The sequence below is a fragment of the Patiria miniata genome, unplaced genomic scaffold, assembly GCF_015706575.1.
Source record: "Patiria miniata isolate m_02_andy unplaced genomic scaffold, ASM1570657v1 HiC_scaffold_3, whole genome shotgun sequence".
In the NCBI taxonomy this organism is placed as follows: Eukaryota; Metazoa; Echinodermata; class Asteroidea; order Valvatida; family Asterinidae; genus Patiria; species Patiria miniata.
This window is the reverse complement of record NW_024037069.1, coordinates 37,013,310-37,030,462: the sequence shown is the minus strand read 5'-3', so window position 1 is coordinate 37,030,462 and position 17,153 is coordinate 37,013,310. Positions and strand designations below refer to the sequence as shown.

General features: G+C 39.2%; 1 protein-coding gene across 1 annotated transcript in view; it reads right to left on the bottom strand.

Moving 5' to 3' along the window:
• Window positions 1–3,993: 3,993 nt before the first annotated feature.
• Window positions 3,994–17,153, bottom strand: part of LOC119737394 (sorting nexin-29-like) — a 31,582-nt gene continuing 18,422 nt past the window's right edge. Inside the window, exons 12-19 of the mRNA XM_038211720.1 lie at window positions 15,410–15,495; window positions 12,826–12,895; window positions 11,761–11,914; window positions 11,444–11,496; window positions 8,313–8,409; window positions 6,366–6,506; window positions 5,723–5,862; window positions 3,994–4,770 (exon numbers count right to left, since the gene is read on the bottom strand). Coding sequence (XP_038067648.1) covers window positions 4,662–4,770; window positions 5,723–5,862; window positions 6,366–6,506; window positions 8,313–8,409; window positions 11,444–11,496; window positions 11,761–11,914; window positions 12,826–12,895; window positions 15,410–15,495 — 850 coding nt within the window. The 3' untranslated portion in view covers window positions 3,994–4,661. The remainder of the gene's footprint in view (window positions 4,771–5,722; window positions 5,863–6,365; window positions 6,507–8,312; window positions 8,410–11,443; window positions 11,497–11,760; window positions 11,915–12,825; window positions 12,896–15,409; window positions 15,496–17,153) is intronic.

The following is a 17,153-nucleotide window of genomic DNA, read 5'->3' as shown; positions in this document are numbered from 1 at the left end:
AACTCTTGGAGGCGCTATTGTACAATCTCCAATTTGTTTCCCCCCCCCCCACCTTTACCTGCACAAATGATGAAATAGTTGTGTAATAATAATATTAGAATAAGTTTATTGTCGCGCAAGCATGTGAAATCCCAGATTTAAGGGGCGTGAAGTCCAACCCTTTGAAACTGAGGGTTATAACTCTATTTAAATGCAAGAATACTAAATTAAAAACACATGTACAAGAATACAACTCTTGTGAACTAGCTCCTAGAATTGCCTTAATGAGAAGGTTAACAAAACATTGGTTTAGGCCAAATAAAAAAAACAACATTTTTTCGTCCCCGTTGCTTCCTTTTCCCTGCCCTCCTCTTTTTTTCTCTTTTTTTTTAAAATGCATTTGCAAATACTTGCACCTTATTGTCAATATTTTTGTCTTTTTATTTGTTTCCAACAAAACTGCAGCTATATGTAGAAAGGGTTATGGCTCCTTTGGACAATGGAGGAAGGAACACATGGACACAATTTCATTTCAGCTAAAAAAATCAACAAAATAAAATCTGCTGCCATTTCTGGGGAAGTAGTGCCTGCCTCCTACTTTTTTTTTCAGAAAGCCTGGACGAGCTAGTTTTTTTTTTTTAAAGCCCGGACGAGAAAGTACAATGTATTTTTTTTTTTTTTTTTAACTTGGCCTTATAAATTAACATTACTGTTCTGTGTGCATGCCTTCAAGTCTTGATGTAAAGTTCTGCATAATTGGTATTATTTTGCCAGATAACTTCTGCTCACACTTTGGCAAGTTCCATGTTGGTCTGAGTTTTGATTTGCAAATAATTGAATATTGATTGTTTATTTCCAAACCACGTACATGTACATCAAAATAACAAATGCACACTGAGATGTTTGCAAGTTTCATGTTTTTTTTAATCATTGATTAGTCAGCATAATTCCATTTTCACACCTTAAAACCCACTCAGAAACATGAATCATTCTCCCCACAAAATTCATGTTAGTTGTATTAAAAACATCACATAATTTAAAATGTAGAAACAGGATATTCATGTAGTTACAAAGACTTTATATTTAAACATAATTAAGTCTTTAGTTGGCCATTTGTACACTGCAGCAGACACCAGTGCACAAAAATGATATTTGTTTTACAAATTTTGAGAACTAAACAAAAACATGTAGGCCTATAATTAGGGTAAAATGTGTCCAAAAAAACCTTCCTTTTTTAAAGTGTACACAGTACACAAAAATACAATAAATCACTTATAATGTTATTTTAAAATTTAATATTGTGAGTAAAAGGGTTTATTTTTATTTAAAAAGACAATCTGTATTATATATGCTCAATATCTTCAGCCGGTTTTTTAGCATTACCCAAGTTTACATCATAAGCTAATTATTAACTCAAGAAAATTTCTTACATGTGTATAAAAACAACAAAGTATAATTGAAGATTGAATTGAATTAAATTTTGTTTCGGCAGCTGCCTCAACCTCTTAGAAACTCATACACCCCCCCCCCCCCCAAAATAATGAAATAAACAAAATGCCAAAAAACAGTTGCCAAAATTTAACGCTTAAATTAAAACAAAACAATTCTCAAGAATGTGTTCTCCGAAATACAAATTTCTTCCCCATCCCAAATAATATATATATTTTTTTGGCTAAATAACAAATAATAATACTGAAGAAAATCTTTGAATTTGCTAAATTTGGGCACAAACAAGAAATAAAAGCCTAAATTTATATGCATTTGTAAAGCAATAATAGCAGATTTTGTTTTTGTTAAATATACATGTATGAGAGTGTGATCATATATACAGAATTGTTTCTAATAAGCCATGGCAATCTTGACATTGAAGGAATAAGCAAAAAAAAAATCAAAATATAAAACGTTTGTGGTAATCTCATATATTTGTTAAAATGGAGAAAAAGTGCAATGCAATTTCATTCGTTATTTTTGTGTTTATGATATTGAAGGTGGACAACTTATCAAGACTTCATAAAAATATATTAATTATGTATCACAATGGCATACAAGCATTCTGCACTGCTCACCACTTTTCAACAGACAAACGAATTATACTGAAGTCTTCATAAGAAATGATGCATTACCAGACCTGCATATTCCTGACACCAGATTTCGTCCTGCCCTGGAGACTTTGTGGGCAAGGCGAAGTCTCGTGGCCCAGTAAGAGAATATCTCAGGAAAATTTGGCTGGTCAGTATGATTGAGTCAACCTAGAGCCTCCTTCAGCCTACAAGTATCATTGCACTTTACATTATTATATACGGACTATAAACACAATACTGTGATTACGTCAGTGTGTTACATTTTCTACAATTTAACAATTATGGTCAAAGATTGTAAGTAATGAAATTGTCACTATGATACAAAATCAATGAATAGATTTTCACACACAAGACGATCAAAATAATTGGTTCTGTGATCTGGAACTTCGGGGGGGGGGGGGGGGCTACCCCAAACCCCATCCCTGCCTTTGTTTACATTAATTCGTCGAACAAAATTACAAATCATTTTTTGACGTGGAACCATGTTCACGAGCTTGCCGCAAGTGTTTATTATAAATACAAGACGCCCGTCAAAGGAGCCCGATGTACGTGTGTACTATCTAAGCAGGAGCCTGGTTCCACCTCAAAAGTGGCTCGTAATTTCGGTCGCCAAATTAGTCTATAATAATTATAAAAAAAATTTAATACAAGAAGCAACAATTTTTTCCCTCTTTTCCCCAGTGCTTAGCCCTAACTCCCAAGCCTATTTTACTAGGAACCATACCCATTCTGGCAAATTCCAACACCCACATGGGAAACTGTACACACACACTGTTGGACTTAGTTTCTGGAGGTATGCCAACCCCAGTGTAAAAGATCATCTGTTTAGGGGTACTGTACCTATCCCAACAGATTTAAACAAAACCTGCTGTTGGACTTTGATGGGTTGAGTTCGGTTAGGGTTAAAGTAGACTTTATTAGGTTTCATTTACATGTACATTTACCACATAATTGCCTTTGCTTGGAAAGTGTGCAAATACATTACATGTAAAAACCGCCAGATATTAATATAGCATTTACATTCAGTCAATTTGGTGTTTGTTTGGATTGAAATCAGTTTTGCCTTAAAGGGAATGTACGTCATTGGCCTTTGCTGTAATTTTCAGAAATGAACTATTTGAGGGGCTAGTATAATCGATCAAATATTGTGAAACTGACATATTTGAATTTTTTTGTTCGAAAATACTAGAAAACCCAGAAAACCAAAAACCCTCAAGTAGTTTAGTTCTCTGACTTCACTAAAGATGAAATTGATCAAATTATAGATGCCGGAAAATTGTAAGCTAGGGAACCAGTCTAGCTGGCCTGCACCCGATCATGAACATGTAACCAATAGCAAACAAAATTTGGACTGGAAAAAAAAAATTGGTCAACTTGGAGCAGTAGTTGAAAAATAGTTAGCTTTTTTCCAACGGTGGTCGGCCGACCATCGTTGGACATTTATACAAAAATACCACTTTTCTTGAAAATGACTTCTCACCAGGTGCCATAATTTTACAGGATGCTTTAAACTGTGAATTACCAACATCCTAGTAAGGTATATCGTAAAAATGTGGTGGTTTTGTTTTTCGAGGTTTGCAAATATTATTGTGTATATTCCCTTTAATTGGGTAGCTCTGGAAAAGCAATGCACAATGCTTTGCTTACAACACACTATGATTGCAATACATGTACATTAATAGGTTTCTATTATCAAAACCAGTCTCCGGCGAAAGTCAGGCATTTTTATCAACGACCTCCAATGAGCTATGTGCGTTACCAAACGAGGGCGCCCTTTTACCTAACAACGACGCCCCATGGGCGGGACATTTCACTGGTTGACGCGCACCGTTCCTTGTGTGTGACACACGTACACCAGGGGATTTGTTCTATCTACACGCAGTGGCCACGCTTCGCGGCAAATGAATTGCAGTCAGGCAAGATGGCGTCAGTCGGTCACCCCCAACTGTACTTCCTTTGCCGGTGAAGGGGTGCTTGTGAACGGAGCGGATAAGATATGTTGGTGTTTCAACTGTGCATGCGCACAATGATATGGGTCAAGGGTCATTTTGGATATTCAAATATTCATGAAAGGTGCATGAATATGCACGGAGACGGGCGCAGGACGCTCGCGTGTTAATTACAAGCAGAAAGGGCATTCGCGTAACATTGGGTATCATCACGTCGGCCATTTTATCCCAAATGACCTTTGACAATAGACTACTTTATCAAGATACTGAACTGGCTTATTGAAAGAATATAGGTGTGAAGACTAAAAACATTTGCGTTGTAGTTGCATCCTTTTCCGAACCTTGACACACATCGAGATATAGGTGATGCTGTAGTAAGAATCGGGCCTGAGCACCAATGCATTGTCCAAGAAAATATGTCATGGAAAAGCTAAAAACCAACATTTGCAAAAATTATTGTAAAAGCATTAAAAAATATATATTTCTGACAAAATATGTTCCAACAGCAAAAACTTAAAAAAACATAGATCAGTGCAGTAAGATACTGATCTGGACAATTTCCCAATTTTTTTTCTTTTTCACGGTTAAAATCTGTAAGACGACTTGGTATAAAAACATGGTTTTGTGCTGTCCTAGGTAATGTTATTATACCTCATAATCCATCATAAGTAGGTGTTTCGGGTACCGGTTTCCGGCCGGCTACCAGCTTGTTGGGCCTGGACACGCTGGTCGATCGGATCAGTTTCCTGGTTGGCTCATCCCTAGAGTCAAAGAGATAATTTATGGAAGTCAGAGAAAGTTGTGAATGTTTTTTTTTGTTTATTTCAAAGCTAGTTCTTAGCAATAGACCGATCAATCCATGTACCCTTCTCCAGTGCCACTTTGCATGTTCCAGCCAGGAACATCATACAGGGTGAGTCAAAAAAAGCGGAACCCAAACCCCAAACAATATATTTGATATTTAAACAAATATGTAGCACCAAAAATAATAATGACTGGAAAGCCAACCTCAAAAGCTACTTTTAGATGAAACAATTACTGAAATTGCTCGATCCGTTCAAAGAATATCACCATTTAAACGCAGTGACCCTAAAACCTGTCTCGTGCAAAAAAGCAATTTATTGTGTGTTTTGACTGTTTGGAACAACAAAGAAAATGACGCAGAATACTTGTTTCAACAACTGTCACCAACTGCAGTACACAATATTTTGATTGACAACCCTGGTTAGGCAAACAATATGATTTATAAAATCTACTTTTTGAAAAGACGGGCCTTCAAAAGGACTTTGTTGCACATTGTTAACGTTTAAACTAAGATTTCATCGCTGGTGATGTTTGAAGACAATTGTGACGACGATTGTTAAAATCGCATTTTTCGGACGAGACAGGTTTTAGGGTCATTGTGTTTAAATGGTGATATTCTTTGAACGGATTGACCAATTTCAGTAATTTTTTCCATCTAAAAGTAGCTTATGAAATTGGCTTTCCAGTTATTATTATTTTTGGTGCTACATATTTTTTTAAATATGAAATATACTATATAGGGTTTGGGTTCCGCTTTTTTTGACTCACCCTGTACATGCATGCTCGTAAACAAATACAGTTGACGTTATAGGGTCAAATTTAGCAGTTGGTGATTGGACGCTCAACATTAGCCCCGCAACTTAAGTACTGAATAATAATCCTAACAAGGGAAGCGAGTACAATACTCACATGAAAAACGGCAGGACACTCAGGAGTCTTTCTTTGCATGGGTTCTCAGTCAGTTCGCTGGAGTTGTCGACGTAGAAGTTGACCACACACCGGATGTAGTGTTGTAGTTTCTTCCTACGCTCCTCCACAAATTTGGAATCCTAGATAAAGACAGCCAAACAAAACAGGTGAATGAAATTTAAAAGTAATTGTAAGGACCATTTCCAAATCAGGGGGTTATAAGATTTAGAAAGGGAAGCACCAGGACAATTGCATTTACACTTTTGGCATTATGACTTCTGAACATCTATATCTATTATAAAAACAATGAGGTCAACCAAAGATTGTTCGGTATAGTTTCTCACTCGTTTCAGCATTTTTTTGGCTGCCAGTGCTCGGTTTAATCGTATATTATATTCGGAAGCCAAACGAAATGTTTGGGATATCTGAATATATGGCAGTTGGTGTTATAGCGGTGTGTGCTACAAAGAAAGATGATTGGGTTTCTAAACGGGGGTGGATTCTGTGGAGTGCCGTGGCCTCGTGGCCTGGAGCATTGCATTCGTAGTCTGCGGGTAATTCTGCAAGTTGTAGGTTCGAGTCCAGCCTGGGGTTGTGTGCCAGGTTTAACTACTGGCAATAAGTGAACAAAGATAAAACAGACCTTGTTCCCCACGGCTTTCTTGGGCGGGAAATCAAAGGTGTTGACGATGGCATGATTCTTGCGTATCTTCAGATGCAGCTCCCTGAACTCAGTGTACCGCCGGTAAACGTTCCATTCCTCATCCCGGATACGGACGTAGATCTTCGAGAAACAAAGTATTTGCAAACATTTCTATCACAGAATCACTCTATTGTATCAAACACCCTTTGATCCTCAAAATTGTGATGTTTCTATCAAGACCAGATGCTTTTGTGTGGAGTTTGAAATATAGATAAAATTTCAAAAATAAACAAGTGGGGTGTTTTTTTAATTCAATTTTATTTAATGCAAATATGTGATCCTGAACAAGTCAAAAATGATGCTGTATTAACCCTTTCATTACCACATTGTTCAACCCAGATTTTCACGGCCAAGGAGTGATTAAAATCATAAGTGTTGTGTGTAAAGTTTGTTCCTTGAACCTTACTCTTTTGTGAGATGTAAAAATGAAGTCCATATGTGCAAATATAACAAACTTATTTGCCTTTTTGTTCATCTGGTCCCAAATTGTCAAACTGCAAGCCATTTCACCACATGACCAAATGGCACTCAATACCTCAAACTGTGCGTGGATACTTCTGAAGCACTTTTCTCAATTTTTGTAACGGTAACACTATGAATAATCTACACCATTAGAACGATCCAAAAACACTCTTTCAGCTGGTATATGGTTGATGTATGGACGGCCAAACATATCAACATGCCGCCTTTCTAAAAAGTAGTGAATATATCTGTGTTGATGGTATTTTGTGTGTGGTTTCCTGGTCGACTATTAAAAGTCGCCCATGGGAATCAGCAGGGGGGTACTTCTTGTCGACAAAAGTCGCCCATGGTAAGGAAAGGGTTAAAAAAAAAGAGTCAAACCTGCCTCTTAAAAGACTTCTTGGATGATTTACAGAGGTGTATCGTAAATTTTGTTTACTGTTGAAGGGGGACTGATACACAGAACATAAACCGATGCTGGACAGGTTGGTAGGTTAGGTTGAGGCCGGCTTATCTTAAAGCCGGAGTCCATCATTTGCAGCTATCCAAAAAAGTAACTGGCATAATTATTGTTGAAAAACATACTGGTTGAAAGATAGTAAGGGGACTAAACTCCCTGTAAAATTATTCTTTCTGGCAAGCTCTCATTTTGAAGAAATCAACGAAAGAAGGCATTTTCAACGGTGCGTCTTAAGAAGCACCGTAGGAAAATTTAAATTAGTAGTTCGTTTTGTTATTCGGCGCAGCGCGCGCAAGCATTGGCACGACGCACAGGCGCGCGCGGTTGCTATAATTCGTCGGATCAGTGCGCGACATCGCGTAAAGCTGCAATTCAAAACAATTCAAAACATGATTTAGCAACTTTTGATTTAAAATTGAGATCCTAGAATGCTGTTTTTCTCGGAATATACAGCTGAAGCTGAGCTGAAACTTCATCAGGTTAGTTGTTCAGTATCCTTCATTAGATTTTGAACACTTTTGTTGCTTCAAACGAACAAAATGCACAAATTACAAATGATGGACTATGTCTTTAAAGCAAAGTTTTACTTACATTGTAAGTCCATCACTAGTCAAGTCGAAGGTCTTATGCAAGTAACAGGTTGAGCAATAGACGGAGCCATTAGGCTCCGCCCTCTGCACACATAGACAACAACAGGTGCGCCTCTCCACTGCAAGTGCACACACGTCGGACATTTCGCGCACGCATGTCGGATATGAATCGCTGCTGTGATTGGTCAAAACGGCACAGGGCAGGGGCTTAGCAGATCGGTCTATTACGAAGGAGTGGCACGGTTCATTTGAGTAGCTTGTGACTTGACTTGAGACTGGGTGAGTTGTGATGGACTTGTGATAACTTGAGAGGACCTGTCTATAACTCTGTCTTAGTGGGCGGGGCTTACATTTGGGTAGGGGGCATGTATTTACCTGATAGACATGGTAGGCGTCACTGCCCCTCCCTCTGAGGAAAGCCGAGGGAATCCAGATGTTGACTAAGGCTCGCTGATTGGACGAAAGGGAATCACTACAAGATACAAAAAAAAAAAATTAATTTGAAATTAAATAAATGCTGACTTGAGTCCACAAGCTGCTCAGATGGTATCTTTAGAGGCTGTGTCAGAATGACTTCACTACGGCTGAAAATAACACATGTGCCTATAGAAGTGGCTGAATCTATTTCCCATTGATGCATGTGTTACCGCTGGCCACAGCCAAATGATTAAGAAGCAGACTATTTAGCATTATTTATACAACACCTGAATAAATCCCCGTCATCTGATTGGTGAATTGTAGATCACGTGACATATTATTATTCGGTATAATGCACGGTGCGACCATGCGTTATACCCGTGCGTTATACCGTTTCACTTTGCGCTTGTTCCATGACGCGGTATTTGCGTGCAAAACGCATGCTGGTGTGCGCGTTCAGCGTAGCGCGTATTGTTCCAAAGAGCCAGCGCTACAGCGTTGGGTTCAAACATTTTCGTGAAGGGGTAGTTCAACATCTTTAAAATCGAAATAAATTGTAGTTTATAATTTACCAATCAAATGACGAGAATTTATTCAGGTGTTGTATAAAACAAATAACGAATGTTTTACGTTCGTGCGATGGAAAGAATAATTTCATTCGGTGACAGATTGAATGTTCTATTCCACTTGGCTTCGCCTTGTGGAATAGAACATTCAATCTGTCACCTCATGAAACTATTCTTACCATCGCACTCACAAACATTCGTTATTTGTATAATAACACCTCTTGCCAATATCTTATCAAGATTGGCTAAAATGCAAAAAAAAAAAACAATCATTCAATTTGGCCTGTGAATGATCACTTGGTGTTGTAGTCGAGTACATTTCCATAACTACGAGTATGAGTACTTTGCAATGAGTACGAGTATGAGTACTTTGCAATGAGTACAAGTATGAGTACTTTGCAATGAGTACAAGTATGAGTACTTTGCCATGAGTACAAGTATGAGTACTTTGCCATGAGTACAAGTATGAGTACTTTGCAATGAGTACAAGTATGAGTACTTTGCAATGAGTACAAGTATGAGTATTTTGCAATGAGTACGAGTATGAGAACTTTGCAATGAGTACGAGTATGAGAACTTTGCAATGAGTACAAGTATGAGTACTTTGCAATGAGTACGAGTATGAGTACTTTGCCATGAGTACAAGTATGAGTACTTTGCCATGAGTACAAGTATGAGTACTTTGCCATGAGTACAAGTATGAGTACTTTGCCATGAGTACAAGTATGAGTACTTTGCAATGAGTACGAGTATGAGAACTTTGCAATGAGTACGAGTATGAGTACTTTGCAATGAGTACAAGTATGAGTACTTTGCCATGAGTACAAGTATGAGTACTTTGCCATGAGTACAAGTATGAGTACTTTGCCATGAGTACAAGTATGAGTACTTTGCAATGAGTACGAGTATGAGAACTTTGCAATGAGTACGAGTATGAGAACTTTACAATGAGTACGAGTATGAGAACTTTGCAATGAGTACAAGTATGAGTACTTTGCAATGAGTACAAGTATGAGTATTTTGCAATGAGTACGAGTATGAGAACTTTGCAATGAGTACGAGTATGAGAACTTTGCAATGAGTACGAGTATGAGAACTTTGCAATGAGTACGAGTATGAGAACTTTGCAATGAGTACAAGTATGAGTACTTTGCAATGAGTACAAGTATGAGTACTTTGCCATGAGTACAAGTATGAGTACTTTGCCATGAGTACAAGTATGAGTACTTTGCAATGAGTACGAGTATGAGAACTTTGCAATGAGTACGAGTATGAGAACTTTGCAATGAGTACGAGTATGAGAACTTTGCAATGAGTACAAGTATGAGTACATTGCAATGAGTACAAGTATGAGTATTTTGCAATGAGTACGAGTATGAGAACTTTGCAATGAGTACGAGTATGAGAACTTTGCAATGAGTACGAGTATGAGAACTTTGCAATGAGTACGAGTATGAGAACTTTGCAATGAGTACGAGTATGAGTACTTTGCAATGAGTACAAGTATGAGTACTTTGCCATGAGTACAAGTATGAGTACTTTGCCATGAGTACAAGTATGAGTACTTTGCCATGAGTACAAGTATGAGTACTTTGCAATGAGTACAAGTATGAGTACTTTGCAATGAGTACAAGTATGAGTATTTTGCAATGAGTATGAGTATGAGAACTTTGCAATGAGTACGAGTATGAGAACTTTGCAATGAGTACAAGTATGAGTACTTTGCAATGAGTACAAGTATGAGTACTTTGCCATGAGTACAAGTATGAGTACTTTGCCATGAGTACAAGTATGAGTACTTTGCCATGAGTACAAGTATGAGTACTTTGCCATGAGTACAAGTATGAGTACTTTGCAATGAGTACGAGTATGAGAACTTTGCAATGAGTACGAGTATGAGAACTTTGCAATGAGTACGAGTATGAGAACTTTGCAATGAGTACAAGTATGAGTACTTTGCAATGAGTACAAGTATGAGTATTTTGCAATGAGTACGAGTATGAGAACTTTGCAATGAGTACGAGTATGAGAACTTTGCAATGAGTACAAGTATGAGTACTTTGCAATGAGTACAAGTATGAGTATTTTGCAATGAGTACGAGTATGAGAACTTTGCAATGAGTACGAGTATGAGAACTTTGCAATGAGTACGAGTATAAGTACTTTGCAATGAGTACGAGTATGAGTACTTTGCAATGAGTACGAGTATGAGTACTTAGTCACGAGTGCGAGTACGAGGCAATTTGTTTCCATGAGTACGAAGATGAGTACTAGTACCTATTCTCATAAGTGCGAGTGTGAGTACAAAAAATGTACACGAGAATGATTCAGAGTGCAAGTACTACAACACTGTTTTAAGGACAAACATGTACCTCTTGTAATATTTCATTTTACCTCTTCACCTCAATGTAACTTTAAGTGATATATTACACTTCAATTTTTCTCTAAGAAACTTCAAACTGAAACCAAGCAATTTACACAAAGGATTTTAACCTTTTAAAATGTCAAGGTGCCTCTAATTACCTGTCACTACCGTTGTTTAACAGTCCAACAACTGCTGTTTGATCACGTGGTAACTGTTGGGGGACAAAAAATACAACTGTTGAGGCAAAATATTTACTTGAAATGTTGATATGATACATACAAACGGTACAGGCCACAACAAAACCCCCAAAACAATACTTTTAGGCTGAAATATCTTTGTTACGAACTTTGTTACTGAAACTTGTACAAATAATGGAGGAATTTGAAACCTGCCAAAAAAGGGCAGTAGTGGTCAGGTTCCCAAATGTGGGCTGGGCTAAAACCCAACGAGGGAGGGAAGTTTGGGGGACACTCACCGGTCCTCTGAGGTCTATCAGCTCGTTCTGTAGCCTCTGGATGATGTTTTCTCGCAGTTTGAGCTGCCTGCTGAGGTAGTCGTTAAACTCCATCAACTCACCGTGCATCTCAGCGACCTGGATCAACTTACGCTCATACTGTTCCAACTGGTTACTATCACAGACATGAGACAGAAACCATGAATCACTCATTTTGTTTTCAGTTGTAATCAGCAACTGAAGGCAGTCTCCCTCAGGGCGAGTGTGGACATGCGAGCGGTATCGAGTGCCAGCGAGTAGTTGCGAGTGTCAGGAACTCGCCTCGTTGGAGAGGAATACTCGCAAGCACTCGCCGGTACTCACAGCTGTCAGGGGATGCTCGCAGTTGCTCGCCGGATTTTGGACATGTTCAATACTTGGTGAGTTCCGTAAGTACTTGCAGGGTACTCGCAAGGAACTCGCTCATGTGACAGCGCAACTCGCTCTCCGCAAGGCCAGCAAGTTCAGTTTCACCATCCGAAAGAAAACAAATCTTGCCACCATCCCAGCTTCCAGCGCCCGCTACTCGGCACAACTCGCAAGGGCTACTCCCAGTCACTTGCATCTTGTGAAAGCAAATGATTGCGAGTATTTTCTACCCCCCCCCCCCCCCCGGCACTCGCTACCACTTGTGGATCCACACTCGCTCAGTGGGAGACTACCTTAACAAAGTAATTGTGCATCAGGACGATGTAAATTTAACACATTACTCCCTGTGCCGCGCCAATCTACCCTGCCTGTTATTCCCTGTACAGCCCAAAACCATTCCCGCACTGTTTGATATTATGGATTCATCACAGAAAAAAATACAATCTAGTACAGGATTATGGGTTGATATTTGTGGTCGAATGGTTGAGGTGTCTACAACAGAAACCAGGAGATTTTGAGTTTGAGTCCCCCTGAAGCAACAATGTGAACAATTTTTCACCAGTTCTGGAATAAATTGGATTTATGCACAGCAGCATGTTCAAGCCCCTCCAAACTCTCTCTTTGTAACTGAGTGAGGAAGTACTTGTGAACAGAGTCTATCATGTTGATATCTCTTACCTGTGATTTAAGTCTGGCTTGGGTTCAGGTATAGGAGGTTGGGGCTCCGACACACGGATACCTGGAAGACCTGGGCAAAGAATGGGATAAAAATAACCACATTTGTCTGATTTTTTTTCAAGATTTTAATAACAATGAATACATCTTACTACTTTCAATCATATTCAACCATTACGATAAATGAAATGGAAAGTTGTGACTAGAAGATACGCAAACCAAATGTGCATATAAGAGACAGAATTTAGACGGAAGACAAATAATATGAATGCATTTTGTGAATAGCGCGCTGTCATGATCTGGCTTACATCAGGGTACCGGAACATGAGTGTCGCCATTTGTAAGAGACAAATACTGTATAGCACACTAGGTAGTAGGCAAGCCTACAGTGATGGATGGCAAATACTGTGAGAAATGCTTAGCCAACACCCAAGTGCTGGGTCGGCATAATTATGACAACCGTACATGGCACAAGAAGTGACCATTATGCCATTAGATAAAGATTTCACAGTCATTTCATGTGAAAGTAAGCTCTACTGTTTAGTTTACAAGGCACAATGTGGTTGCTAGCCAAACGCTTGCCTACAGCATTGGTGGCCGATCGCAGGGAAACCGGATGGTCACATGGTACTTTGACGTCATACGGTCAGAACCTACAGTGTTGGCCACACCCTCTTCTGATGAACGGAAGACTTTTGAGACATTGGTGGCAGCAAACACACCCGTCCTTTTTCCATTGTTTGTATCATATTGAGCATGCGCGCTTTAGCTTAAACATGACATGAACAATTGGAAAGGGCCGGTGTGTTTGCTGCCCCCAACGTCTCAAAAGTCTCCCATTATATACAGTGTTCTTTTTGACAACTAGTCCTAACTTCAAAATGGGATCAGCAACAAAAAAAAATAAGGATGGTTTTGGGGATCTTTACATTGAGGTAACTCATTTGATGAACCCATCTTAATGTTCATTCATAAATACCTAAGACAGTTTACACATTCCTGTTGGTCGAGAGCCCGTCACGTGGCCGGTCTTAAACGGATGATAAAGACATGGCTAGCTGGTCTTAAACACTTTTCCAGTGTCACATGAAATTTGGACTCCTATGAAATCCGGTGCCTTTTAACGTTTCATTGGTTGAACGTTCACATTTCTCAAGTATGCATGCGCAATGTACTACAAGTGAATCAGTATTTCATGGTACGAAATTCTCACTACACCAGCCCAGCTGCGTTTTGCACGACATCGCGCAGACGCGTGACCATGGAGGTGGAATGCGCAACGCGCAGGCAATTGTGGAGGGGCATTCCATATTATAGTCAGAGGGGTGTTTCGTAAAACATGAAATAAAATTGTTGAACAAAATGGTTAACAACGTCTAGTTTTTGACTTGTTTTGATTTTTGGACCGAAAAGATTTTTTTTTCTTACCAAAAAGGTATTTATGAATGGGAATTAATATGTGTTCCGTCGGTATTAAACACTCTGTTTAAAACCGGTGTGAGTCTGGATGAGTGATAAATACCCTCGATGGGTGATAATTACCCTCGGCTTCTCCTCGGGTAATTAGGCCAAAAAAAAAAATATTTCTGCTTCCGATTACATGCCTTTCAAAAATAGGGTCGGTAGGTCGGAATATTTTTTTTTTTGCCAATTTTTTTTATGCAGATTGAATGGGGTATTCAATTATATGCGAAGTTTTAGCCTGAACTATTTCCATTGCACTACGAAAGCTATACACGAAATGGCAACAAAAAGTGAATAAAACCTACCTTTAATTATTGTCAATATATTTACGTTCGATAATTTAAAAAAATAATGGAAAATTCAGGTCGTTCGCACCATATGCACAACGCTAGTCAAGACGCGGGGAGCTGGCCAAAACTCTGAGGTGTGTGATGCGAGCATGTGTGGCGAGCGGCCCGCCATGGGCCAACAGACCTGTTTTCACGGCCAAAAAATTCGGGAAACACGCGGCATGTAATCACTCCAAATAAGAGTAGTGCGATCTCAAAATGAACTCTTGAACACAGAAAATACAAACACAGACAAGCTAGATCAATTCTGTAAATTAACTTGCAAAACTGTTCCATCGGTGTTTTCTTGGCATTTTTCACGATGTCGAATCCGACCAGTTGACAGTGGCCTGCACTGCTAACGCGCTATCGGTCGTGATTGCATAGCTATGGACTGGTTACCGCATTTTCATCATGTCTTGAAATTGGCCCCTGCGCGGCGCGGCGGGAACCAGTCGTCACCACGTGATATAGTCACCGTACGGACATCGTTTATATCGCGAAGCGAATTTGTAAAATAACAGAGGTTTCTTTTTAAACAGAGGTTTTCTTTTTTTTTTGGAATTGCCGATAACATTTTTAGGGTCGCAGCCTAAAAATAGGGTCGGTCGGGTAACCGGAAGCAGAACTATTCTTTTTTTTGGCCTTATCACCCATCCAGACTCACACCAGTTTTAAACAGAGTGTTATAATACCTCCGGAACACACATTTATTCCCTTAATAACGACACTGGTTCAGATTTGATGCGAAATGCTTCAACTGATGTTCATGAAAAGTGTGAAGAAACTCATACCTTCAATAGCTTGGGAACCATCTCGTCTCAGCAACTGCACAGCACCAACATACTTCTTCAGCTGATGTTTCAAGACCTCATTTTCCCTGCAGTGGAAGCAAACATCAAGAATTAACTTATTTAATACATTGCAATTTATAATTTCTAAGATAAAAATACTCAAACCAATGCATCATCAACGGTAGCCATCTTAGAGGCAACGCTTCAGTTACACCAGGGTTCGACCTTAGCGGTAGCCCGCTAGCCAAATGTGAGTCAAAACAGCGGCGGGCCAGTCAAAACCATTCTCTAGTAGCCCGACTGGCGAGTCAAAATTACTGAGATAAGGTATAAAACTTTTCCGTGTAGCCGCAGATTTCCATTTTTTTTTAAGCCGGTCTGACGAAAAATGAATCTGATACTGACAGGCATTCGGCTTTTTCCATTTTTGAACCGCCGATTATTGCACCAAAAATGGCTAGCGTATCAATAAATATAGAAAAGAAAAAAAAAATAGCAAAGAAAAACAAAAATATATTGTGGATTAGTGAAAAGGCCCACAGGCTAGTTAAGAGTCTGGTTCACTACTCCAGCTGACAAGTGAAGAAAAAAGTTAAGAGCGAACCCTGGTTACATTAATGTAGAGTGTGTGTATGATATGCACGTAGTGTTTACATGTAGTTAAGCCACGCCCCTTATTATGTACGTGACCTGTGCCTTGCGTAACCCTTGACCGGCACCACACTGCCGAATTCTCACACAGGTACGTTGTCAACTTTTGAAGCTCGTTTTTGAATTGAAATATCATTTGTTTGCAAACTGCACGCTACCCAATATTGCATTAGGATTTGTCCGCTAGTGTTCATAGATAATACTGGAGGCATTAAAGTAAAGTTTTGATAAGATATAAATGTAGGTTTGGGGCTCTAAAGTGTGAGCTCGTTGTGGAGAGTTTAGCGAACATTGTGCGTGTAGTATAGGCATACACGCGTTCACGTGCAAAATGTGACAGCATGGTGCGCGCACGCGTAATATTCCCATGTAATTGTGTATAACGTTAAGTAAGTATTTATATTCATGTATAATTTAACATGGGTCTTATTGCGCATTGTCAGATTCCAGTACATGTACTATGATTATCTAAGGTTTACATTTAGGGAATAATAACACACAAGTAAATAATGGCTCTTCCTGTTCATTGAGGACTGGTGTGTATGAAAGTGGTTGATAGTGTGTATGAGTGTTCCTGTACTGTATTACGCTCGAGGACAGACAACAAAAGAAGCACAAAGGGGCCATTCATCCTCGAACAACGGTGCCTATTGTCCTCGAACGCAGGTTTGTGAACTAAGTCTATGGGAAAGGTTTAGATCAGGGAACAAAGGAAAACACAAAGCCAATCCTCGGAAGCATAGCAAAAAACGACTGTGTGTGCCTGGCCAGCATGTGTGAATGTGAGCCTGCTCCTTTATGTTCAGCATTGCCTGAGGTAATTCTTATTTCATGCGAATATTGTTTATTTAATTTGGGGAAATAGATCTACATGTACACGTTTATTGTAATTTTATACCAGTATAACACTGACATGTGCGTGCTTTTTGTAATTTGTATTCTTTGTATTTTTTTCCACACTGCCGAATTCTCACACAGTGAGAATTGGCAGCTGGGCTGGCAGGTTGGCAAGAATGAATCGGCAGTCATTGAGGCAAGGAAGCTAACTATTCTCAAAGCGTCACCTGTTCACTAGGACCTGCGTGCCCGTGTT